The 26876-nt window shown below is 33.2% G+C and overlaps 2 protein-coding genes across 2 annotated transcripts; one reads left to right on the top strand and one right to left on the bottom strand.

The window, feature by feature from the left end:
* Positions 1–1141: 1141 nt before the first annotated feature.
* On the bottom strand, positions 1142–4676 carry LOC21406470 (DNA-directed RNA polymerases I and III subunit RPAC1). The gene is made up of 9 exons (XM_010094035.2): positions 4206–4676; positions 3243–3428; positions 2836–2962; positions 2663–2740; positions 2343–2542; positions 2033–2128; positions 1844–1937; positions 1494–1613; positions 1142–1373 (listed from the first exon to the last, which is right to left on the bottom strand). The coding sequence occupies exons 1-9, from the start codon at positions 4434–4436 to the stop codon at positions 1270–1272; spliced, it is 1236 nt and encodes a 411-aa protein (XP_010092337.1). The 5' UTR covers positions 4437–4676; the 3' UTR covers positions 1142–1269.
* Positions 4677–17621: 12945 nt separating this feature from the next.
* On the top strand, positions 17622–22195 carry LOC21406469 (oligopeptide transporter 1). The gene is made up of 7 exons (XM_010094034.2): positions 17622–17681; positions 18570–19015; positions 19344–19441; positions 20102–20674; positions 20783–21047; positions 21166–21348; positions 21442–22195. The coding sequence occupies exons 1-7, from the start codon at positions 17645–17647 to the stop codon at positions 22060–22062; spliced, it is 2223 nt and encodes a 740-aa protein (XP_010092336.2). The 5' UTR covers positions 17622–17644; the 3' UTR covers positions 22063–22195.
* The last annotated feature ends 4681 nt before the right edge of the window (positions 22196–26876 follow it).

Raw genomic sequence — 26876 nt, 5'->3', positions numbered from 1 at the left:
GTATTCACTGTCTGACACACGTACTTCACTATCTCGTTTTTTATTTAAATAATAATATATTATGTTAGTGAAGTGCACTTATTAAATAGTGAATGTAAAAAATGACAGAGTACAGAGAGATTGACGCTAGCATTTCTATTAAAAAAAAAAAAACCGTGCTCCCCCATCTTTGAGTAGTGTTTCCAACGGCCGCATTGCAAATATATCTGCTTGTGATTTGTGTATCCAGCGTAACCACACAGTAAACTGCTTGTGATTTGTGTATCCAGCGTAACCACACAGTAAACAAGTTAAGTGCCCGTTCACTTCGCTGATTCGAGTTTGTAATTCGAGTTGGAATGTAATTTTATGTGAGAGTTTTTTACTGTAGCAAAAAAATTAGATGTGACTGTTTCTGAGAACTTTTTACTGTAATAAAACTCAAATTCTAAACTCGAATCAGTGAAGTGAACGGAACCTAAGTTTAACCTAGTGTTTAAGGCTAGGAGTAGCAGGGTTGCAAGTGCCATTAAGCACCCATGCTTAAAACGCTTTATGCATAAGAGAACTGAAAGTTGGGCAAGATTAGTTATTTTGTGCAAACAATGGGGTTGGAAGTGCCATCTTTTTTTTATACCAAGAAATCTCCCGAGCTCATTTTTGTAAAGCCCGAGTTTGAAACTAGAGCCCTCTACCAAATCCTACAATCTTTAGAAGGCAATAAACTATGACTTTTGGCATGTTGGTGCCTGTGAGGTGGTTTAATTGGAAATGCCATATTTCATTCAAGTTTATGTAAACACTTAATTTTTGATACAATATGAGGGTTGGGGCCTATAACTCTCACTTTACTAACAAAAAATGATAATTAGGGTTTGAATCTTAATAGACAAACGCACACAATTACGCACCTAACCACTTATTTAGCCTCGACAAATTTTCTCGCCCATTATATAGCCTTGCTTGAATTAACTTGCACCGTTTAATGAGGATCTAAGTAGCTCTTAAATTTTACTTACGGAAGTAGTTCCCTTTTCTTTTCTTTATACTGGCCTTTTTTGGTAGAATTATTTATACTAGACTTGGATCATCTCAATCCGAACCAGAAACAAAGTTAACACTGAACTCTCTGCAAACTTGCCCAAGACAATAGACAAATCCATGAAGAAAAAATGACCCTTTTCTTGATTGCATCAACATAAAACATATCCTTGTACAGAAGTATTTTTTATCAAGCCAATAAATCCTTTAACACTAGATTTTGGTATTAAGGAGATCAACAGCAAACCGTCATGAAAGATCAGCAATCACTCGTTCGCATTTGTCTTCCAAAATCTTCACGGCTTCGGTAAATAGCACTTCTGGAGGCAAAGCTCCGGTTGATTCAATGTTAACTGAAGACGCACAAATGAAAAATTAGATTGTTTTAAAGCATGTAAGAAAACTATAATGGTTAAAAAAAAAAAAAAAAAAAAAAACCAGATATATGTGTGCGTCAATAACTGATTACTTACATATAAAGTGATTTTTGCGGCGACGCAGCGAAACACGATCTTCCCATTGTTGACCCCCTCTAATGCATTCCCTACAAAGTGTGCAACCTCGAGGTCGGGCTACGGTTGCCCTTTTCCTACCTGTTTGATGGTCAACTTATCATTAAAAGATCCAGATTTTTTTTTTCTTAATACAAGATGGGATGCAACCCCCCACTCAAACCTCCCCAGTGCCACTAGACCAAAATTCTAAAGCTCCAATTCTAACCATTGAAGTGCTTTTAGAATCAAACAAAGATAAAATATTTTCTATCGTACCGAAAAGTCTATCACATCAAAAACAAAAATCAGAAAAAAGAATATCATTTCACCTTTGCCAATGTCTTCAATATCAAAGACGCCAACCGGGCATTTAGCTTTAAGTTCCTCTGCAGCCTCATCTTCAACCTCTTGCAAAAGTACAACCTAAAATAGAAACAAAAAATAAAATATAAATAAAAAACCTTCTAATAAACTTGGCAAGGCATAGAAAAAAGTCGTTGAATCACATAGCTTGATACCTCGGGAAGCATCCTATACCAAGCAGTAGCCACCGGGGACCATTTAGCGTGTGTTTTACCAATTCCTTTGACAGCATGCGCTTCCAGTTCAATTTCCTGTTGGAGAAAATAAAGCGAAGCAACAGAGAAATATTTTCAAACTAGTTATTCAAGATGTTAATGATCAACGTTAAAAAAAATACTCACTAAATAAAAAAACTAAATTTGAGTTTATTTGAGATGGCTTTGACATGGGTAGAACAGTATGTGCACCAAAAGAACTTGAAATAAGGAAGATTATGATGCTACGACAGGATACAACAAGATTTACCTGACCAGGACCAAGTTTAGCAATGAGAATATTTTCCATGACCTTGATTGCGTTGTTGGAAAATTCTGGCAGGGAGTCTTGTCTACAAGTGAATGACGTGTACGTTCTTGGTTTCGAGGATGTATCTGCTGACTTAGAATCTTCTGATGCCAAAAGAAATTCACTCCCTTTTGGTGACCAAATCAATTCATTTGATTTTACTACATTGTTATATCAAAATTAGAGAAAAGATACACAATGGGAGTCCAAAGAAAAAACAGAACGAGAATTTCATAGTCAGTTGGTCATATTACCACAAATAAAAAGAAAAACATTAGTACCTGAACTCGGTTCATTTGGCTTTCGACGAACATGGAGTTTAAAGACAATAGTATTCTTCTCATTCGGAGTATTATTTCCTAGCATTATCAAAGACTAAAAACTTCATCTCCCTAACGTTGCAAGGGCAAATAAGGAAATCAAATCAATAAAAAAATTCATATTCGATCCGAACCTGCAAATTCGAACAATCTAGGGTCAACGTTGATTGGAATGAGACCCAACCTGTGGGCAAGCACCTCATCTTGGACGACTGATGTATTATTTGCAATAAGAACTCTTTCAATAGCCATTGTTGGCACCTAAAATTCACCATTACAACAAGTACATTATCAACTCAGCCATCATATCTACAAATTTATGTATCACAAAGTACAGAGAAGAAATTTGACTTCCCATCAACAAACAAATTAAGGTCACAAAAATTAAGAAAAAGAAATTAAAACTTAAGAAAGAAAATCCACATTAAAAATCCACGATACAATAATTACTATTTCAGAAAAATATAATTTGAAAAACAAGATCAGACCTCTGCAAGCAATCATAAACAACGTTATTTGAAGATAGAGAAAGCTACTGCACCTCGGATATAAGGATTCTCCGAAACGCATTGGCAAGTGCTGGATCGATACCAATCATATCAAACTCCATGTCATCCTCTGTTAACCGCATCACTTCAACTCTGAAATTATCACAGAAACTGTCCATCCGTACACTATTGTCAACTCCTAACGATGCGTAGGCACCAGAATACTGTATAGTATCGGTCTGCAAGCACCAGACGTGTTTTGTTATAAGAAAGATTTACAAGCATAAGGTGTTGGAGAAAGACTAGAACAAATAAAGCCCATTTCAATTGACTTATGCCAATTTAAGATGGGAAGAATGACTAAATTCTAAATGTGGTTTATCATCCAACAATCCTTGCCAAATCTGAGTAACATCAAATAAACAAAACAAACAAAAACTACTCTTTTTGTCGGAAAATAAAAATGCACTTTTTACCCTTTTCCATCTTTCCGTGCCAGCACCAACAAAGTTCTTCAAGCAAAATCCAATTACAGAAAAGAAGCCCACTTCTTTTTCTTTTTCCTTTTTTTTTTGTTTTCCTTTTATTTTTTTATTAAATTCCTAACTTCACAATATGGTTTATTATCCTACAATCTTGCCAACTCCGAGTAACATCAATTAAACAAACCACACAAAAGCTACTTCCTTTTCTCGGAAAAAATGCTCATTGCTCCTTCTGAAAATCATCACACCCCCCAAAAAGAAGATCCCCCCACAAAAGAATTTGTTGGAATTATACCAAAAAACATATACAATGACCAAATTGATTATACAGAGCATTAAAAAAATGCTCCTTTTTTTTCTCCTTGTGAAAACAATTACACTTAAGAAAAGAAAACCCACAAAAGGGTTTGTAAGAATGACTTCAAAATTCAAATAAACAGGAAAATGGATCACATATACATATGTGTGTGTATATATATATATATATAGAGAGAGAGAGAGAGAGAGAGAGAGAGAGAGAGAGAGATGTACATGAAGGGGAGCATCAGCCTTGCATTCGACATGGGTCCTCTGGAACTCGAGATGGGGAGGCAGTTTTCCCATCGGAACGTCCGAAAGCTTCTCAAGCCATCTAAGCCCTCCGCCTCCTTTCGGATCCACAGACGACGACTCTGACTCTGTCCCTGTCTCTGTCTCTGTCTCTGTCTCTGTCTCCAACGTGCTTTCCGACATTGTTTGCTGCTTCACTCCTCGTCCCGCCATTGCACTCTCTCTCCCCTCTCTCCTCTCTCACTCTCTCCCTAGGTTGTTGATTGTGTTTCTGGGGTTCCAAAGGTTTCACTTTTTTCTGGTTGAAATACTTGGGGTTTAGGGTTTAAGTTGGGAGGAGCGAGAAACAAGGGTCAGGGAAAAGGGAAAAGGGGAAGATGGGCCTTAGGACTGCTACGAGCCCTCCCCTAAAACCCTGTTTGACAACAACATTCACACCATAAATTTTGGAGGAATGTCTCTAAAAAATCATAATCACATGGTGCATTTGAAACTCATTCTAAAATAATTTTATTTTCTTATAAAAATAGAAATAAAAACGTTTTCATTTTTATTTTAAAATTATTTCTAAAAATACGTTTAGTAATTTTATTCAGAGATTGATTTCAATTTAAAAAAAACTGAAACTGCGTTTGGTGATTTAATTTTTAAAAACATGTAATAGTATTTAAAATAATAATATATTAAATAAATAATAATTAAATTCCAAATAAAAATACTAATAATTAATATAACAAAACCCCACCTCCGTGCAATATTCTCTCTCTTCACTGTGCAATATTCTCTCTCATCTCTTTCTTCGTCGTATTCCACCAGAAAGCAAGAAAACAACAACAAAACCCCACCTCCCATGGCTTCCAAACACTGATCAATCAATCAAACAAACAAAACCCCCCATAAAACCACTTCCCAAAACCAGTGATATTCTCTCTCATCTCTCTCTCCGTCGTATTCCACCGGAAAGCAAGAAAACAACAACAAAACCCCACCTCCCATGGCTTCCAAACACTGATCAATCAATCAAACAAACAAAACCCCCCATAAAACCACTTTCCAAAACCCACCCTCTTTCTTCAGCTCAGCTCTTCTTCTTCTTCTTCTTCTGGAGTACTCCAACTACTCCAACCTTGACTCCCACGGAGCAGATCGGGCGAGAAGGGGCTACGTTGAGACTGGTGGAAGGCAGAAAACAGAGAAGAGAGAAAATGAAAATGAGAAAATGAAAAGGAGTTTAATTCGTTTTCAGAAATGTGATAGTTTTTGGGAAAAATTCAAAAACGTTTTTGTTTTCAATTTTGGTAAAATGTTGCACCAAATGCATTCTTTCTGCCGGTTTCAATTTTTTATCCTAAAAAAATGTGAAAAACGGAAACAAACTATAAAACATTTTAAAAGTCAGTTACCAAACTGAGATTGAGGGTAAAGCTCAGATATCATTTGTGGTATTAACCTAAAAAAATAATGAATTCAAAATTAAATGGCGACCTTAATTGTAAAAACATCAAGAATAAAAAAGAAAAATGTGACACATCTAAACGATTTGACATATGAAACCATCCCTAGTAAAGTCAACAATTAGGGCACGTTTACAAAACTATAAGAAATGTAATGGGAAAGACAATTTGATTGGAAAGAAAAGTAAAGTAATAGTGTCAAGGATCAATGATTCCTTTTAAAGTGTTTAGTTGTCTATTAGATAGTGTAATGAGAAACAATTTCATTTTCTTTCTAATGTTTACTAAAATTAAAAATAGCAATATTAGCAACGTAATTACTAAAAGTTCCTTTTACACAATGACGGAAAAACTACCCCTGGTACAAATGCAGAAGCGTTTTGGTGGTGTCGTATTCGATCTCCGATTTGGCACTGGTTTAGGAATCATCACAGGAAGCCTCACGACATTCCTCCGTTAATACGTACTTGATTGTTCATAGTATGCGTAGTTATTACAAAGATAGAGCCTAAAGAACCATGATAAATTTACCGTCCACTTTGAGAAACTAACGTGAAGGAGAAAGAATGAGAGAGAGAATGAGATGAAAAAATGTCACATATTTGAGCAACTAACTCAGTCTCTATGATAGGTGGTGATGTGATCCTTATTTAAAGGACCCCTATCAGTTTTGGGTATCCCAAATAACACACTAACCCACTAACTTAGGGTTTATTTATTTAATTAAAATAAATTCTAATCAAATAAATAATGCCACATGATTCAACTCACTATGGGCGTCCAACACATAACAACAAGTCCCTAAGTAAAGTCAAACGGTGATATAACATGGCCATAGAAAAAACAACAACAACAACAACAACAACAAGTACCCAAATCGGATCGGATTGTTTTTAAAAAGGTTTGATTGTGGTTTTAGCTACCAATGAACAGCTCTGTAGAATCATATCAACGGTCTAAAAATCACTGGATTGTTCTGGTCTAACAGTTTTAAGGAAAGCCGCACACGGTCTAAACGATATTATCCACGTAAACGACAAAACTTTTTAAAAACGACAACAAAATTGAAATGACAGAAACGATCAAACGACAGTAGATCTAGAAACGACAAATATTAAGATAAGCAACAATAGCATAGAAATAACACCAAACGGTGTTCAGCCCACAAAAGATAAATAACAAGTATCAATACCCACAAGAGATCTCACACCGTCGCCAAGTTGGTCGCCGTAAAGGATTTATGCATATATGTCGTCGCCGTGGCTGCCGTTTTTGCATAAGTTATTGTCGTTCTTACAACATCTTGTCGTTTCTCTAATCCGTTTCCTTTCTACAAGCTAAAGTCGTTTAACCATTTGATGTCACTTGCAATGTTGTGGTTGTTTCCTTAATTTGTGTCGGTTTGTCGTTTTCAGTTGTTTGATGCTTTGGGCTATCTCTTGGCCAAAGTCCATGTTGTTGTTGTTGTTTCTTTGATTTGTGTCGGTTTTACATTTGATGCTTTGGGCTATCTCTTGGCCAAAGTCCAAGTTGTTGTTGTTGTTTCTTTGATTTGTGTCGGTTTTACATTAATGTCGTTTTCAGTTGTTTGATGCTTTGGGCTATCTCTTGGCCAAATTCCATGGAGGGGAGAAATAAAAACATACCACTTAAATGGATGCCATTGTTTTATTTATGCCATCTAGTCACATAAGTTTAAGATATATGCCATTATATTCATTGGACAAAATAACCTGTTAAAATTCAGCGATAGAAATGTAAAACGCTTAAATTTCGGTGGCATGCCATAGAGTTTTCTTTTGAAAGGATGAGAAAAGTTCAAGAACCTTTGAGCCTAGAGGAATAAAATTTGAGTAAATACAGTTTCTTGTAAATAATTATAACGACTGAGCAGGTATGAAATTAATTGTAATAGATAGTAGGTTTTATATTTTCTTAATGAAAAATTAGACATTAGAACAAATGGCATTTATTAAAATATATAAAAGGAGGTAACAATGGAGACGACGAGACAATTTTGGCGTGGAGAAAAAGATGCGGGTATTTTCACTATTTTGTAACTTTTGTTGATACAATATGTAATTTATTTCTATATTCCAAAATTTGTTTTGACTCTACCCTTTAAAAGTCAAAATATACTATTTTTCTCATTCTCCCTTATAATAACTATTGTGTACATTTTACTATTTCTTTTTTTTTTTTTAAATTTTCTATCTCAATCCACTGTTATAAATATACCCTAATATATAAAGAAGTATTTACATAAGATGCCTATTCTTGAATCTATATTTTTAAAAATATTGACTATTTTACAATATTACAAGATGCCGGCTGCATGTTTCTCTCTGATATTGCCCTTACTTAGTATTTTGAGTAATATTCTTTATATGGTTAGGTTTTATTTATTTGTAGATTGATTTTTCCTGCTTATATTTTAGATATTTACTTTCCTTTTTAAAATTTAATTGATTTTTTAAAATTTTTTTTTTTTTTTTTTTTTTTTTTTTTTTTTTTTTTTTTTTTTTTGTAATCAATCGGCCGTGTGATTATATGCTATTTTTTTAACCCGGTTATTATTTTTCCTCTTTTTTTATTTTTGAATTCAATCGTCTGTGTGCATTTTTTTCCATGTTTTTTCTTTCATTTCTCCGTTTTGGGTTTCACGTTCACGTTCATCGTTGTTATTTGTTGACTTCCATTCATTATCTGGTATCCTAGTTTATCATCTGCTCATTGATTTGAGTTCTGCCCTTTTTGGATTTCGTTGTTGCTAATTGGCTTGTTATTGTTATTGGTATCCTAGGTTTAAAATCATCGGTTGTCCTTGTTATTGTTGTTTATTGTCTTTTTTTTTTTTTTGGTATCCTTGGGTTTAAATAATCGGGTGTCCCTTTTTTTTTTTTTTTTTTTTTTTTTTTTTTTTTTTTTTTTTTTGGTTATTTGTTGTTTATTTTAGTGCTATTCCCTTTTGTTTTGTTTTGTATTGCTTGTGTTTACGTTATTGTTTATACTTTTTGTTAGGTTTTAGTTAATTGGCTGGGTTGGCAAAATAGTTTTTGAGTGTACAGATTCAAATACTAGGTTTTAGAAGGCATTATTCAGATGTCTGTTTTTTGGAGAAGAAGAAAGTGCTGTCATTTGAATTTGAGATCGGATTTTGTGTAGAAAAATCAGATTTGTTGACTTGAAGATTAGCTTGTGGTAAATCGGATAAGGCTAATATCCTTGATCAGTTGGTGGGTTATCTCCTGAGTAGATTTAATTCATTAAATTTTAAAAAGGTGAATCTGTGAGTTTTGGAAGGAAAAAACAAAAGGTGAGATGCTGTAGATAATGCTGAGAGGATTTTTTGGTAACTAACACAGGTTCAAAAGTTGAAGATACGTGGAATACTTTTATATGGAAAGTGGCTCTGCAGAAGAAAAGGTGATTTTGATAACCACAGAAAAGTCTAGTGTCAGAGAGACAGTGATTAAGAAGAACAATCTGTGGTTCTGTGTTTCATGTTGAAAGTTTGATTAACTGAAGGGAGTTCAATAATGAAAGGTGAAGACGTGTGGTACACGTTAAACAGTGTCATTGTGAGAGTTCATCACAGCGGCGTCATAGTCTAGGAGGGAGTCTTTGAGTGATTAAGTCCGTCAGGGTTGTAATTCTTAAAAAAATAGTGAAACTGTTTACTGTCTGGGCGTGGCCCCTCAGAGTAGGTGTGAGCACCGAACTACGATACCATATTGCGTGTTCATTTATCTTTTATGCTTGATTAGTTTTCCTGTGTTGTTTAATTTAATCGGTAGAGTAAACTGAATAACTAGTGTCCCAGACAGTGTTCTAATGTCATCTGGGACATCAGGCGTAACATTAAGATCTATCACTTTTGTTCTTTTTTGCCTTTGTTATTACTGTTTTTGTCTTTCATTTTGTTGTTATTTAGTGTATTGGTTGTCGTTGGCTTTTCCTTTATGCATAACGATTTTTGCCTTCATTTTCACTGATTTAATAATGTTTTTTTCCGGGTTATTCAAATTTCATATTCATTCTTTCACGTAATTCTTAGATCATTACATTAATGAAAGTTTTTGCGTGTGCTCATGTTTTTGAGTATGTTCATTGTTGGATACATATTGTATTGATTTTTTTTGGTCCTTTCCATCATATATTATGTATTATAATGATTTATTATATACTCGTTTTCTTGATGATTTCATCACAACCATAATGAAATCATCTATTCTTTGTGTCCTATTTATTTTCCTTGTTTCATATATAATTTAATATTCGTTATTCATTTTTATAATGAAGATTGATTTTCATTCGACAGACTTATGTGATTTAATATTCAGTATTTATTTCCATAACGATGACTGATTTTTATTTAGTATTTTTTTAAGGTCAAATGGAGGTTGATAAAGGTTGTTAGTTTACCAATCAATCCCAAAAGCTTAAGCTGTTAGGAGGTGAGCCAACAATAGTTTTATACTTTAACACTCCCCCTCACGTGTGGGCTGGAACAATGGGCAATCATGTGAGTAAATTAATTAGAAAGCCCAATACATGAATATTTAAGCCTGAGATATATTAAAGACCCAACACATGATGACAATTTTAAATGAGGATAAAGAGTGCAATTACTCCCGCTCTCATACCAAGTTAGTTTACCAATCAATCCCAAAAGCTTAAGCTGTTAGGAAAGTGGACCAACAATAGTTTTATACTTTAACAAAGGTATTATACCCTTGGATGTTGTGACGCAATTCCTTTTGGATTATATTTCTACCCTAGATCTTGAGAATAGTAACTTAGATGGTGAGGATGTTGGTGTAGAAGATGTCGATGTTTCAAATCTTCCCGGTGATTTTAATATTGGTTATTTCATAAAATTAGATAAATCCTGTGTTTTTAACACAATGAAATCTTTAATGCAAAAACCTTAAATTTATAGAATCTTAACAACAATTGGAAATCTTTCAACTCACATTATCATGGGAATGACCCTTTTTGGATGATTTGCCCTTACACTACAAAATACTGAAACACATCCTATGTGGAGCACATTTATTTGGAACACAACTATAATTCATTATTCTTATTAAACCAGTTTACAACTTAATGAAAATTTTTGAGAAAACTGTTTTCATCAAAATGAACCATTCAATCTTTTTAAAATTATCATTTAAGTGGAATTACAATAATGAAATATATCTCAATAACAGTATGACAACATTACAATAATGAAAACACTACAGAAATCGGTTTTCACAATGAACCATTCAATCTTCTTGAAACCGCAATCTACGTTTGAATTACAATAATGAAATCTGTCAAATTTATTACCAAATGAAACCAGGTATTCATTGTCAAAATGATTCTTGCATAATGAGCAGTTCAGTTTTGACAATGACATTTATGTAGACATTATAATAATGAAAATAAAGAAAATAATGACAATAAAGAAATCTCACATTACAGAACAAATAATTTATGGAGAAACGTTTAAGCTTTACGTCTAAGCTTTCTTCTCTCTCTTTCTTTAGATTTATTTGAATGAGCCACCATTTTTAATAAAGCTATCTCGGGATTTACTCTTTTCCAATTAAAATAATCTCCCTTTAATTAGCACATTCACATTTCATTAAATACGAATTGTTTCCCCTGTTCATTTAGGTTGACTTTATGCGTTAAATGCAGATTTTGTAGGTATGTTTTTCTTTAAATGAAGATTCTAAACGGATGTTTCTAATTACGAAAATGTCAAGTTTTTATTTCCTTATTTTCATTATGTGAGGATATAATAGTCATTGTCCCTATTATAGTAGAAATTTCTGTAAATAAATAAAAAAGTCGGCAATTTTTAAAACCATGTTTTCATAATAGGTATTTATGTAAATGACCCTAATATAAATCTTTTACAAATTGTTGTGAGCACCCTATGTAAGCTGTTGAAATCGAGAGCAGTGATCCTATAGTGAAGGAATATCAAGATTTGTGTTATTTCTTAAATAAATACTATAAGATTTCTGCCGTTACTATTACACACACACATTAGCTTAAGTGAAGCATAATTCTAAGAGAATATCATCAAAGTAAAGAGATGGATTAAGGAAGGAACATTTTCAAATTATCTAAATATCATCTATTGCAAATGCATTGTTTCGGACTTCCTTTTCATAATATTGTTTCCCACCTTTAAATCTTCCTTCAAGTTTCTTCCATGCATTTTCTAAATGTAATATTTTACACAATTAGAAGGGAAAAGAAGACAAATACCTCTTATAATGCATGAGTCTGAATTTTTGATCTTTTAATATCTTTTTTAGTCAAAAAATTATATTAATTAAAACTAAAAGATAAATATCTAAACTCATGCATAAGTTTAACAATTTCTCCCATTTTAGAAGCACACGGTAATGGTGGGAATATCAACAATTATTGTAGAAAGGTCTGCAAAATTGTTATGGCATTTGATATTTGTGTGATGATAAAAAGAAGAAAGTGTCATATTGATATCTATGTGATGTACAATCACTACTCAAGCGTCCCAAGGATTTATGTAAGAAGTTTCATTCCTCAAGTGTCCACAATCACTACCATCATCATTAGTCATTACTTCGGAAAACTCAGCACTCATTCCTTCCCAAGTGTTCTCTTTGCTAAAATTTGAAGAAAAATAAGAGAAAGATAAAAAACGTGAACTTTTGGGTGCATTTGGAATTAGTTCCAAAACGTTTTTGCTTTTTGTATAAAAATGAAAATGAAAACGAAAACGTTTTTATTTTTATCTTGGAATCATTTATGAAAATGCGTTTGATAGTTTTATTCTGAAATTGTTTTCAATTTAAAAAAACTGAAATTGTGTTTGGTAGTTTAATTTTTAAAAACATGTAATAATATTTAAATTAATAATATATTAAATAAATAATCATATTAAATATATTTTGTATAAAAATGAAAATGAAAACGAAAACGTTTTTATTTTTATCTTGGAATCATTTATGAAAATGCGTTTGATAGTTTTATTCTGAAATTGTTTTCAATTTAAAAAAACTGAAATTGTGTTTGGTAGTTTAATTTTTAAAAACATGTAATAATATTTAAATTAATAATATATTAAATAAATAATCATATTAAATATATGTATTTTCGGGGGAGGGGGGCAGTCGGAGAAGAGTGGCGCCCGGGGGGGCGCAGTCGCACAGTCGCAGACGAGTGGCAGGGCGAAAAAAAAGAGAAAATGAAAACGGTGTTTTTAGTTTTAAGTTTAGAAAATTTTAGGCCAAACACGTTTTCTGTATGCATTTTCAGTTTTTTTTTCTCGAAAACTGTGAAAAATGGAAATAAGACGGGAAACAAACATGCCCTTTGTTTTTTTTCAATTCTTCCTTCTTCTTTCCTTGTTAATGAAATACAAACTTTCAAGTTCTCAATAATGACATTCTCATATCATAATTGGCTCCACCAAAAGAATAATAGTACAATCACTACTCCAACAAACTACCAAGTTGAGTCCAAAGTCATATTTCTCTTGGCATGTTTATCTTATCACAAACAAACAATATATAATCTCCAACCCCACAAAATTCTAATGTGAAATAGGATTTGACATTATTGGAAGCCATTATCATGTGTTTGCCCCATCATGTGAAAGTAATCTCAACCACATTCTTTCCTTTCGTGGAGAAAAAAAAGGGGCTAACAGTGTTTTGACACAAAATTCTGCCAAGTTCAACAAAAAATATCCATACTTTTTAGGCCATGCTCAGTTGAGCATTTTGCATGTGGAAGCGAAGAGCAAATCACTAGATGTGGGCATGCAAAACCATAGAGTGGGCACACCAAGCCAGAAAGTGGATGACACTGTTTTGTGTTCAGCCCATAATTCTGACATTAATTGAAGAGAGAGAGAGAGAGCAGAGTTAGATGTTTCCAACTCCCAACAACACAATTTAGAGAGAGAGAGGCACATCTGTATAATTTAAGAGAGAGAGAGAGAGAGTGGCACCTCTGTATAATTTAGACTTATCTTTTTTCTTATTTCTTTTTTTATTTTTTGCAACAAACTTAAGTGAAGAAAAAACAAAGGTATAGAAAATGATACTAAATTAATTAATAAGCTTTTAAGGTTAAGTCCATAAATTTGTAAGATTAATTTTTTTTTTTGGATCCTGAACTTAGGGTGATCACGGTTTACTCTCTAACATAAAATAGTACTTTTATTTCAAAAAAAAAGAGAAAAAGTGAAGGACTTTAAAGAGTACAAAAAATTGACATCTAACCCAAATTTTTATTGGTTCTACACTACGACAATTTGTAAACGGTTTTAATTAGCAAGTAGTTGGGCAATGCTTGACTTGGAGTTTCTTTAGTTGTTTTTGATGATTTTGTTTTCTTCTGAATAAGTTTTCTTAGTAGTTGAGTAATGTTTTAAAAGCCGAAAGGTCCAAAACTATCTAGCTGGAGAGAAAATGAAAGATGGAAAGAAGGAAAAAAGAAGCAGATGCCACACCTAGACCTTCTTTGAGAGGGAGTTTCTTTCGCAGTATATTTTATCGATAGTCTCAATTTTTAACCGTTAAATTATATTAAAATTATATTAAATTAAAAAAATATATAAAAAGATAGATTTTAATACAAATTTAACGGTTAAAATCGATAATCTATTTTTAGAAAGAGTACTAAAAAAAGTCTTGAAGTGGACTATATGTAGGCTCTGAAATGTTTAGCTTTTCGAGGCAACACATTTAGTGATTTTGTTATAATATATAATAGTCAAGTAGGAAAATCATTTGTCAAATTTCATATTACTTTGGTTTACATATAAGGTCAAAACCTATTCACTTTTGACTTTTTATTAAGTTTATTCTGTGGTTTGGTAAAAGAAAAAAGATGAGTGTCAATTCATAAGTTTATTTTATGGTTTGGTTAGAAAAAAGAGAAAAGAAGAGTGTCAAATGTCAATTCATAAGCTTATTTAATAAAAAGATGTCACAAGTTAATTAAATGGTTTGGTTAAAAAAAAGGAGAAAAGATGAGTGTTAATTCATTATTATATGGTTTGGTTAAAAAAAGAAAGAAATTGTCTTGTTGGCTGATGAGTGAGTGTTCTACTCACAGATCAAATGCATTTAAATTTAATTATTTGTTTAATTTTCAAGCATTGTTTTTATTTTGATGTGTTTTTGTGCATTCTGTAGGAAAATGGTGAAAATTGGACTTAGTGGTACTTCGAATTAAAATTTAGAGCAAACCAAGCAAAAAGGGGCACAAAGGCACTTTCCTGACAGCAAGAGACACGCGCCTGCGCAACATAATATCACGGGCGCACAGCGCCTCCAGCAGAATGGACTGTGCGGGCGTGCCGTGCCATATGGGCACGCATCAGCGCCTCCTCTCCTAGCTGATTGAGGTTTGGGTCATTTTTGGCCCTTGATCTGATTTGGAGGGCCGAGATTGCTCATTTGGAAGTGATGTGAGAGACTAGTAAGCCACAAAAACCCTAATTTTGAGAGGCACACTTATTAAGAAAGATTGGAGGCACAAACTTCAAGAACAAGAGAGAGCTTGGAGGCTGAAAATTAGAGGATTTTTCTTGGAGATATTTTGGAAGATTCTTGAAGATTGAAGCCTTGAAGACCACTCTACTATAGTTTCTTCTTAATCTCCACTCTTTTTATTTTGATTTTAATTTGAAAATTGTAATTGTGATATTGTGACAACATGGTTGCTTTTATGATTTTCATGATGATTATGCTTATGGATTTGACCACGTGTGGCTAGATTTCTAATCTAGAGCCTTGATGTAGGTTGCTTGAACTATGTAGCCAATATTTAGTTGGTTGTTAATGAAATATTGACTCAATCATTTGTGTTTCTCTTGAACTTAATGCCTCTAGTTGATTGGCAAATAGACTAGTTTCTTTGATATTTGGGTTGATGCTCGGGAAAGATTAGTTCGAATATCGGTATAGGGAAGCACAATCAAATGTTATTGTGAGACTGGGAGGTGATCAACACGTAGGTAATCGTTATGAGAATCTTGATAATTGTAAGACCGGGAGGTGATCAAATACTTAGATAATCATTGAAAGGTTGAGCTTAATGAATGTGTTTATATTGAAGTTAGATAGGGATATTAGCTTGTTTATTTGCACATGTTGTCTTACTTGACGCTCAGGAGAGGTAGTGAGACTAATTTAGAAATCTTAGATTAATGAATTAAGTTAAATTAATTAGCAACAATTAAATAGGAAGACATATGGAGAGCGAAGCGAAGTCAAGACCCTAGAACACTATTATTATTATTTTTATTTCCACTCATAGCTTCGATATTTAGTTACTTATTTTGTTAGATCTTGTGTTCTAGCTTTAATAGTTAAATTAATTTGCTTTTCTTGCTTCAATTACTTAATTTCCTCGATTTCGGTCGCCTACATAAAATTTAGTCACGAAAACACTCATGATACTTAGTTTAATTCTCGAAAATTAAATCTTTATGGGACGATATTTGACTTTTTAGTCACTTTATTACTTTTGTGACGTGTGCACTTACGAAAATTTTGCAACATTGGCATATCCAAGAGTCTAAAAGTATTTTCTATATTTTAAAGGAGAGAAAAATCAGATCTATGATTTGCAAGAAAACAAATTGACTCAGAAAGTCTTTGCTAATTATGACTCTTTGAAGCCATACGCAATGTAAGTTATAGTATTAAATTACAATGACCAATTAAAAAGAACAAAATTTCATTAAAAAAATGAAAAGAACAAAAAAGAAAATAAGCATAAATACGAAACAAAGATCACGTATGGGTTCTCATGTTCTATAGAATACATATTTCAAGAAAATAGAACAGATTGGATAAGGTAACACGGTTAAAGAAAATTGAGCAAGAAAGTATGGATGAAATTAAATATACTTATTTTATTTTGTTTTATTTTTTAAATTTGAGATTTTCGATTCAAAGAGTTATTTCAGGATAGTAAATTAAAGTATTTTTCCATCTTTATCCACGAAAAATCAAACTTATTTCAACCGATTCCTTTGTATGGGAGCACATGAATTATTGCTTATGAATATTATAATAAAAATAGGAAATATAATATCTAGCCATTTTAGCTGTCAATTTCATCCTTTGAAAAGAAAAAGTCATATAACTTCCCATATTTCGTGGGCGAAAAAAGATCACGTTTAAAGATAGGTGGCATTTTTTTTTTTAAAGAAAATGGGTGACACTTGACAGCTTACAATTTAATTAATTAAATGAGTGATGGCCCACAACATCAATGTTTTATCCTTTTCTGGAATTTATAAATCGTAATAGCTATTTAATGCCATGATAATTCAAGCGCATAATTCAATTAAAAATAATTTATTTATTTATTTCAATTTGTTTTTGCTTTTTTTTCCTTTCTTGAAATGATAGAGATAATTACAACATCAACAATAAATTGTTTTTCTTTTTCTATTTTCGTTTTCTTTTCTTGAAAGAGAATTAGCTAATCAAGGTAAATTTTTTGTTTGATTTTTGAAACAAAAATCGTATTAATGGGAAGAATCTGCATTGAAGTAATGCAAGATTCATGGGACATAATCAAATCAAATTTCAAACCAAATTAACTTGAATAAAAAAATAGTCCTCAAAAAATAGATTTTTTCATGCCATACACCTAAATTTAGTTACACCCTATTGACCAGGTATCCGAACTTTAGGCATAATAGGCGTTTTTTCTTTTTAAAGAAAAAAAAAAGGCAGTTGTTTTGATAACTGTATAGCAAACAAATATATAGAAAAATATATGACACATTGACGATATAATACACACACACACACACACACACACACACACACACACACACACACACATATATATATATATATATATATATCTTTTTTGAGAGTAAATATCACCGAAAAGATGGAAGGCAACGACGAAGGTGGTGGAGATCGTCACCCTCAGTCTAAGCTTGTGATGGATGAGAAGCTTCAATCCAATATCAAGATCACTGGTTAGTCATATATGTGTGTATTATATATATATATATATATAATTTGTGGAATTTTTCATGGTGGGAATTTTACTCTGCCTCGTCTTTTAGATATTCTTGCATTTTTTTTTTGACATGCATGGATCTGAAAGGAGATAATAATCACATAATATAAGTTTTGTTTTCAGGACAAAAAAAAAAAAAAAAACTATGGTTGAATGATTGTTAATGGTGACGGTTTCCTTCTTCATATTCTTGTTTTCTTTTTTTCTTTTTTTTTCCTATTTTTTTGGTTATGTGTAGTTTTGAACTGGAGATAGATAGCAAAATTTCTAAGGATCAAGAAAAACCAGGTTTAAAGGAATATTGTTGATGGTGATGGATTTTTTTTTTCTTTATATTCTTTCGTTGCATGTCTGAGATGACTAGCTTTGTGACAGAATTTTTAAGCATTAAACTACTAATTCACGTCGTTTATGCCGTTTTTCAGCATTTTAATCCTTTATATAATCATATATAGATAATCTTTAATAAAAATCTAAAAGAAAAATAATGTTTATACGATTAGTTATTGTTATGGATTTTTTTTTCTTTATATTCATGGCATTGTCTTTTCCGTGAAACACAGATTTGTTTCATACAGAGAAATCATAAAGCGTTTTGTGCTTTCTAATCTGCATTTAGTACACGAGTTGTTTATCTTGTTGGTAAATAGAGAATTTTGAAGGGTTTTAAGCATAATTAATCATTTTATTTTGTTATTTATATGATGCCATTTTTTTATAAATCTTTTCTGTTAAGCAAAGTTTTGTCACATTCTGAGAATCAGTAGTCTGTTACATTGGAAATTTTGAAGGGTCATTTTTGATCATTTTTTAACAAGGGGTTTTTTTTTTTTTTTGGGTGCAGACAATGAAGAAATAAATAACAACCCAATTGAGGAAGTGAGGCTGACAGTGTCAATAACTGATGATCCCTCACAACCAGCATTGACATTTAGGACATGGGTCTTAGGCCTCTTCTCATGTGTCCTCCTTGCCTTTGTCAACATGTTCTTCGGTTACCGCCAGAACCAGCTTTGGGTGTCCTCGGTCTCAGCTCAGATTGTTGTCCTCCCTATAGGGAAGCTCATGGCCGCCACGCTCCCGACCAAGCCCGTCAAAGTCCCCCTCACCGGCTGGTCCTTTTCAATGAACCCGGGGCCTTTCAATCTCAAAGAGCATGTGTTGATCACCATCTTTGCCAATTCAGGTGCGGGCGGTGTTTACGCGGTGAACATTATCACAATTGTCAAGGCTTTCTACCACAGGAGCCTCCACCCTGTTGCAGCCTTTCTCTTGGCACAAACCACTCAGGTTTAGATCTTTTCTTTTCTTTTAGCTAATATTGAATTTAATGATATGACAAAGAACAAATTCTTATTTTCAAATTTTGGGACATCTCTTGGATATAATCATTGAGTTGAAAGATGTGATAAGAAGTTTTGTCACTTGCCAATGTTTAGGAAATTTTCTAATTTGTGAATACTTGTTGAAGTTTTGCGCCTTGGGATGATATGATCATGACTTGAGAGCTATGATGAAAAATTTTTGATTTTATGAATAGTAATTATAGACATTTTGGACCTTAGATTATAATTGCTAGTTGATTTTTTTTGTTTTGTTTTGTTTTGTTTTTTTTCAGATGCTTGGCTATGGATGGGCTGGATTATTCAGAACGTACCTTGTTGACTCTCCTTACATGTGGTGGCCCGCAAATTTGGTCCAGGTCTCTCTATTCAGGTATTTTATAAATATATCTTTTAATATTAAAGAAATTTAACCACTTAAATTAGTAATCAATGAAGTCTTAATCAAAAGAAGCAAGACAACTAATTTCTATGTGCTAAGTAAAGTTTTCGCATTAGTCATATTTTGGTGAAAATTTTACATGGGCACCAAAAGAGAAAACAAAAGTCGTTTCTGTGTGCTAATTATAGGATTTTTGTTTTTGTTTTTGGCTATAATATATGTATATATATAGATACATTTTAAATACAACTACCATATAATACAATACAGTATTCCGCAGTAATGCGCGGAATACAGGCTCGTTTTTTCTTAAATGATTGTTGGATTTGTTGTTATTTTTTTTTTTTTTTTTTTTTTTTTTTTTTTTTTTTTTTTTTTTTTTTTTTTTTTTTTTTTTTGCGCATTAGACATTCTTTAGTGAACAAATTTACACCTGAATTGTAAATCACTGAATGAGAAGGAAAAGTACTTTCAATGTGTTAAATAAAGTTTTGTGCACAATTTAGTAATTCTTTTAGTGAACAAATTTGCATCTGTAATGTAATCAATGTATTTAATCAAAAGAGCAAGCAAAGTTGTTTCTATGTGCTAATTAGAGTTTTGGGCATTAGTCACATTTTTTTTTTTTTAAATTTTACATCTGTACTGCAGGGCATTGCATGAGAAGGAAAAGAGACCAAAGGGAGGACACACCAGGCTGCAATTCTTCGTCTTGGTGTTCATCTGCAGCTTCGCTTACTACATCGTTCCGGGCTATTTCTTCCCATCGATAAGTGTGATCTCGGTCGTTTGCTTGATATGGAAGGACTCCATCACCGCACAGCAGCTCGGTTCGGGTCTCAAAGGCCTTGGACTTGGCTCATTTGGTATTGACTGGTCTACCATTGCTGGTTTCCTTGGCAGCCCTCTGGCTACCCCTGGTTTCGCCATCATTAACATACTGGTCGGCTTCGTGTTTTTTCTTTATATCGTTACCCCCATATTTTATTGGACTAATGCTTATGAAGCCAGGAAGTTTCCACTCATCTCTTCTCACACCTTCGACTCGACGGGCAAATCCTACAACCTTTCTCGAGTCCTCGATGAAAAGACATTCACCCTTGATCAAGAGGGTTACAATAGTTACAGCAAACTCTATCTTAGTATCTTGTTCGCCTTGAATTATGGCTTGAGCTTTGCGACATTAACCGCTACCATATCTCATGTCGTGCTCTTCCACGGAAAGTAAGTGTTTTCAAGAACAACTTTTTATTTGTTTTTTAATTTTTTTAACTCTGAGTTTAATCTTATACGAGTTATTTTGAGCTAAAACTTTCTCATTGTAATGAGTAGATCAATATGGAAGTTGTGGAAGAAGACGACAAGCACGGTGAAAGGGGAGGCGGATATCCACACGAGGCTAATGAAGAAGAACTATGATGTGGTGCCTCAATGGTGGTTCCACACCATTTTGATTTTAACGGTGGGTCTCTCAATCGCTGCCTGTGAAGGTTTCGACAAGCAGCTCCAACTCCCATGGTGGGGAATCCTAATGGCTTGTGGGATTGCTCTTTTCTTCACCTTACCAATTGGCATTATCCAAGCCACAACAAACACGGTATGGTCATGTCACAAAAAAAAAAAAAAAACCAAAAACATATATGATTTGATTTTTGTTCTATTTGATGATTCCCCTATTGAAATCAAACTTTTTTTTTTTTTTTTTTTTTGTGCAGCAACCAGGATTGAATGTGATCACAGAGTTAATTATCGGTTATATTTACCCTGGAAAGCCTCTTGCTAATGTGGCTTTCAAGACCTATGGCTATATCAGCATGTCACAAGCTCTTGGATTCCTTGGTGACTTCAAATTGGGTCATTACATGAAAATCCCTCCCAAATCCATGTTTCTTGTGCAGGTAACAATTTCTTCATCCCATAATTTGTCCACAATTAATTGGTAGAATAGTTATTCACTCAATCACCCAATCTCTGTCCTTGTATTTTTTCAGTTAGTCGGGACCGTAGTTGCTTCGAGTGTCTATTTTGGAACGGCATGGTGGCTTCTCTCCACCGTGCCAAACATTTGCGACATGTCATTGCTGCCCGAGGGAAGTCCATGGACATGCCCCGGGGACGATGTCTTCTACAACGCTTCGATCATATGGGGAGTGGTGGGACCTGCAAGGATGTTCACCAAACAAGGCATCTACCCCGAGATGAATTGGTTCTTCATCATAGGCCTTCTCGCTCCCGTCCCAGTTTGGCTGCTGTCGCACAAATACCCGAACAAGAAGTGGATTAAATACATCAACATGCCGATCATCTTTGCAGCCACGGGAGGCATGCCGCCAGCAAGATCAGTGAACTACATTACATGGGGAGCTGTTGGGATTTACTTCAACTTCTATGTTTATAGAAAGTATAAGGGTTGGTGGGCAAAGCACAACTACATTCTATCAGCTGCTCTTGATGCTGGAGTTGCTTTCTTGGCTATTCTCCTTTACTTTGCTCTTCAGTCTAAGGATATTTGGGGCCCAAATTGGTGGGGCCTACAAAATGGTGACCATTGCCCATTGGCCAGTTGCCCTACAGCTCCTGGTGTGGTGGCCAAAGGATGTCCAGTTCTATGAGAAATTTAACTTTGCTTTATATTTTTTAACCTTTTCTGCTATTTTTAATACATTAATTAGGCTTTTGGAATTAATTAGACATTAAGCTTGTATATAGATCTTTAGTTTGATTTTATGTTTTCAATTTCCGGACTAGAACAACAAGAAATTCAATTATGTAGGAAGTTTTTATCTTTTTCTGAGAGACAATAGTTTTGAGTTATGATGCTTTCATATGTTGGAGCAAATTGTACATTCACCATTTCTCTATTTCATCAAGATTGACAATTTTTTTTTAATTACATTCATCAGTAATACGTGCAGATCCAATAACAATTTGGAATTAGCAAGGGACCGATAAATTTCTTCTTTAGTGCTAAAATTATTTCTTCTTTAGTGCAAAAATTGATTTTTTTTTAGGTGTGAGAATGATGTCTAGCATGAGAATATGGACTGTTTTCTTGTGAAGAATATCAGAGAAGCTATTGCTCATATCATGTTTAAGATGGACTTAAAAGGAGCCTTGGGGTGCAACCAAACCAAATAGAAGATGGATGAATTCAACTCAATTATCTTTATCATAAGATACTAAGTGAAAAGAGGTTACTAATTTTCATAAAAATAAAACTAGGGGAAATTTATATAAACAATAATACTAGAGGAAACTAAAGCAACAAGAAAATGAAAAACATTAACTTAAGAAACAACACAGACATAAAATGATAGAAATATAAAAATCTGAGAAGAAATTATGGAGAACAACAGAAATATAAAAACTACACAAATATCATAAAACGACAATATATAAATTTTTAATAACAACAATAATTATTCACAACCTCATCAATTTCTCTAATAAAGGTGATGAAAACCCATTATTTTCTTCCCAAAGCTTAACATGAGCTCCTAAATTCTCCTTCAGTTTCTCCAAGTCGTTTGATGCACACACGTTTCGAGAGGAATCCATGGAATACTTTCAGATGAGGTCATTCATATTACAAGCAAATAGCTGCAGAGCAAGATAACTAGGGTCCGTTTAATTCGTTGATTTGAGTTTTTAATTCGAGTTGAGACGTTATGTGAGAGCTTTTTACTGCAGTAAAAAAGTTAGATGTGACTGTTTCTGAGAGCTTTTTACTGTAGCAAAACTCAAATTTTAAACTCGAATCGGTAAAATGAACGGGACCTAAAATTGTCATCATGTTCCATTCCCTGATATTTTACAATATTCTGCCCATGAACAGAATTCATGAAATTCTGTATTTCTCGATTGGCTGATTTAATATTACTGTTGAGAACGCGTTTTATAGCGACTTGTCTACCTTCATAAGTCCCCTTATAGATAAAAGTCCCATCACTGCCTTGACCAACTTCCTTTGATAAGAAAAACATTAATTTTGTGCCTATGTGCTGTGAATCTTCTGAGCTAGAAGCAAAGATTTTTTTTTTCTTTATGCTCATTCAACAGAATTTACAACATATAAATACAGAAAACCGACAAATAAAAGAAGAAGAAGAAGAAAGGAAAAGAGGTATAAAGAAAAAAAAAGAGGCACTCATATGGTTAAAAAAGGAGCAATACGTAATGAGGGAAATTATTACCGGTAGGTTCAATGAAGATGAATTATCTTCTATGTCCAATATTTCTCCTTTTTTTGAGAGGGAACGTACATGGTGTTGGCCTAATATATTTTCTCAAATCACTACAATAAAAAAGGTCTTTAGCAACGAGTTTGACAAAATTTAGCATTTCTCGTATAAAAACGAGTTTTAATTTAGCGGCACTAATTGTTTGCTTTTAGTGATAATTTCTTTGCCAAGGTCAATTTTTAACTTTTAGCGACATTGAGATTTTTAGCGATGACAAATGTTACTGCAAAAGATCATTTTGCTTATAGTGAATAATTAAGCATACGGGCGAATGATTTAATTTGTATCAAAATAAAAGTCACATATCACTTTCATCAAGTGACTAAACGAAGGTAGAACACTAAATAAATCAATTCAATTGAAAACACCCAGTTTTCACTCTTAATCAGTTCTCAGCAAAGAGAGACAATGTTTAATCAATTATCGGTAAGGATAAAAAACCTAAAATCAATTTCTAATATCAATTGCTAATTACAGAGAAAAGAGTATACAAATATAAAAAGAATATGGACAAATATGAGATATTAATCAAAGACGAAGAAGTAAATAATAATAAACGATGAAAATTCACAGTTTTGGATCAAAATTGAAAACTAGGTTATTGACCTGGAAATTGGAATCTGGTGCTGTTTTGGGCTAGAAAACCAAGACAAAAACGTAGGTTCAAAAATTGACCACATTAAGTTGAAGGGAATTTCGTTCCGAACAACTTTTGTGAAATAGCATTTTTCTCAAAAATGACTTTAGGCACTAGTTTCGAGTTAATTTCCGAAACAGGTCCAAGATGGTGATTATTGGTTAAATAGGCACGGGCTTGGAGCATGATGTTGACGCTAATCTAAGGGTTTGGAGCATGTTTAAGTATCAATATTTTTTCTTATATATGACACGAATGAACTTATTTTCTATGTTGCAAAGAATTGTGTATATTGTAAGTTTCAGTAGTTTTTCTTGTGTGTTGCACATAATTGTGCATATTGTAGATTCAAGATATGCTAGAATGTGAATGGTGTTTCTTAAATGTTATATATGATGTTATGAATGTGCTTACAGACTTTAAGTAGTTTTAGAATTTTACTCTGCGAAAAGTCTAAGTCGAAGTCAAAGACAAGGTCAAAGTCAACAAAAAAGGTAAACTTTTACAAAAAGGTCAATTTCATAGGAAATTGATAGAAATGCATAAAAACTGCAAAACAAGGCTAAACTTACTGTCATACAAGAAAAGATGCCAACAAGATGATGTATGTACAAAGAAAAGATGATAAAAGAAAAGAAGAAACTAAAACTGTTTGTACCCTCCACAAAAAGAGGTACCAACCTCCACAGAGAGAGGTAACTATACGACCGTAAGTGAGTTAGTTTTGGTTAACTACCCTACTCCTCATTGATTATGCGTACTACGGTACAACATGATGAGGCCCATAAAAAGTAAAATACATGAAATTGTAATACGGCAACCGTTTCACATGAGAGTATGGAAGTCATAAAGAAGTAAATGACATGAAATTATAATACGGCAACCGTCCATATGAGAGTACGGAAGTAGTAAAAAAGTAAAAGACATGAAATTGTAATACGGCAACCGTTCCACATGAGAGTACGGAAGTCATAAAAAAGTAAAAGACATGAAATTGTAATACGACAACCATTCCACATGAGAGTACGGAAGTCGTAAAGAAGTATGGAATGAAAGAAGAAAAAGATAAAACGATGAACGTTTTAGATATATAGAATACATTAGAATATGGGTATGCATTATTGATTGCATTTATTATGGCATACTGTTACTTGCTGAGCGAAAGTTCAGTAAGTTTGTTCGTGTTGTAGGAAGCTTGAATAAGGTACCGGCTTCCTGAAACTTGTTGTTGGGCGTACATAGAGGATGTAGTGGTAGAGTGTGGGCAAGTGGGCGATGGACACACTACGAGACTAAAGACGCTGCGATATGTGTATAAAATAAATAGTAATTATGAATGTAAAATTATATAAGTTATGTAATGAATGTAAAGTTTATGAGACTACAAGGTTATGCTTAGTAATCTTAAGTTACAAGGTATGTTGAAGTACCCAAAAGGTTACTATGACAATGGCCTATGAATGATGAAGGTATGTGAATAATAGATTGAATGTATGACCATGTTTAGGAACTGATTTTGAAGTATTACTTCGACAAAGTATGTATGTTGTTTAAAGGAAAAGAAAAAAAAAGTGAGCCTAAATGTTAGGAGTTTATAATTCAAGAAGGATAGAAGTTAAAAAATGAGTTACGTATGAATGTAGTAATGATGACAAAAAAATAAACATCAGTTTCCATTAGAAGAGTGACAATTTCAAGCACTCAAAAAGTGAAAGTTTCTTTAGTGGAAAAAAAGAAAAAAAGAAAAAAAGGAAGCTAAGGCATGCCAGAAAAACATAACAGATGAAAGTCATTGTCATCTAAAAAAATTTATGTATTCCCAGTTCCTAGCTAAGGAAGAATAATCATATTTACCAAAAACAGATAGTATGATCAAGTAGAACAGTTGAATCACAAATGGGTATTCATTTACGGATCAAAACGGGCACCAAATTTTCTCATTGGATTCACATCAAGAACCAGCTGACCTCTGAGGAATAATGATATCTTGTTCCTTGTACTCATATTTGATAACTTGCTCTGATTTCCAGAGCCATTGGCTCAGAAATCAACCACCACAGGCATCACTGCTTCTAACTCTCATATTTTAAGCAAGATCAAGGCAAGTTCAATATGCTAAACTTCAGTACATGAAACATATTCAGCTCCGAATAATTACGGAGTTTAAGACAAGAGAAAGAAGGTCACTCAAGAAAAGGGCCTTCGAGAAATGCAAAAACCAACTTTTTTCCAATCATGAAAGTAGTTCGTAACTCATCATCCATATCCTCTATCTTATTTAATAATAATATATATACATATATATATACATATATATACATATATATATATATATATATATATATATGAAAGGACAATGCTCAATCTATTTTGTAATATTTAGAAAATAACAGTAAGTTTACATTTGATCAGATTCATTCATCAATCAAATCATTATATAAGTTAATTGAGGAAGATCATCGTCGTTTTCTTTCTTTGCTTCTGCCGGAGGAGTCCCGAAGTTGGTGCATTGCGAGTCCGGAGCGCTGGTCGGGCCGCCGTCAATTAA

Source organism: Morus notabilis, unplaced genomic scaffold (assembly GCF_000414095.1).
Source record: "Morus notabilis unplaced genomic scaffold, ASM41409v2 Scaffold337, whole genome shotgun sequence".
Lineage (NCBI taxonomy): Eukaryota > Viridiplantae > Streptophyta > Magnoliopsida > Rosales > Moraceae > Morus > Morus notabilis.
The sequence above is the reverse complement of the archived record's forward strand: the minus strand, read 5'-3'. Positions and strand labels throughout refer to the sequence as shown.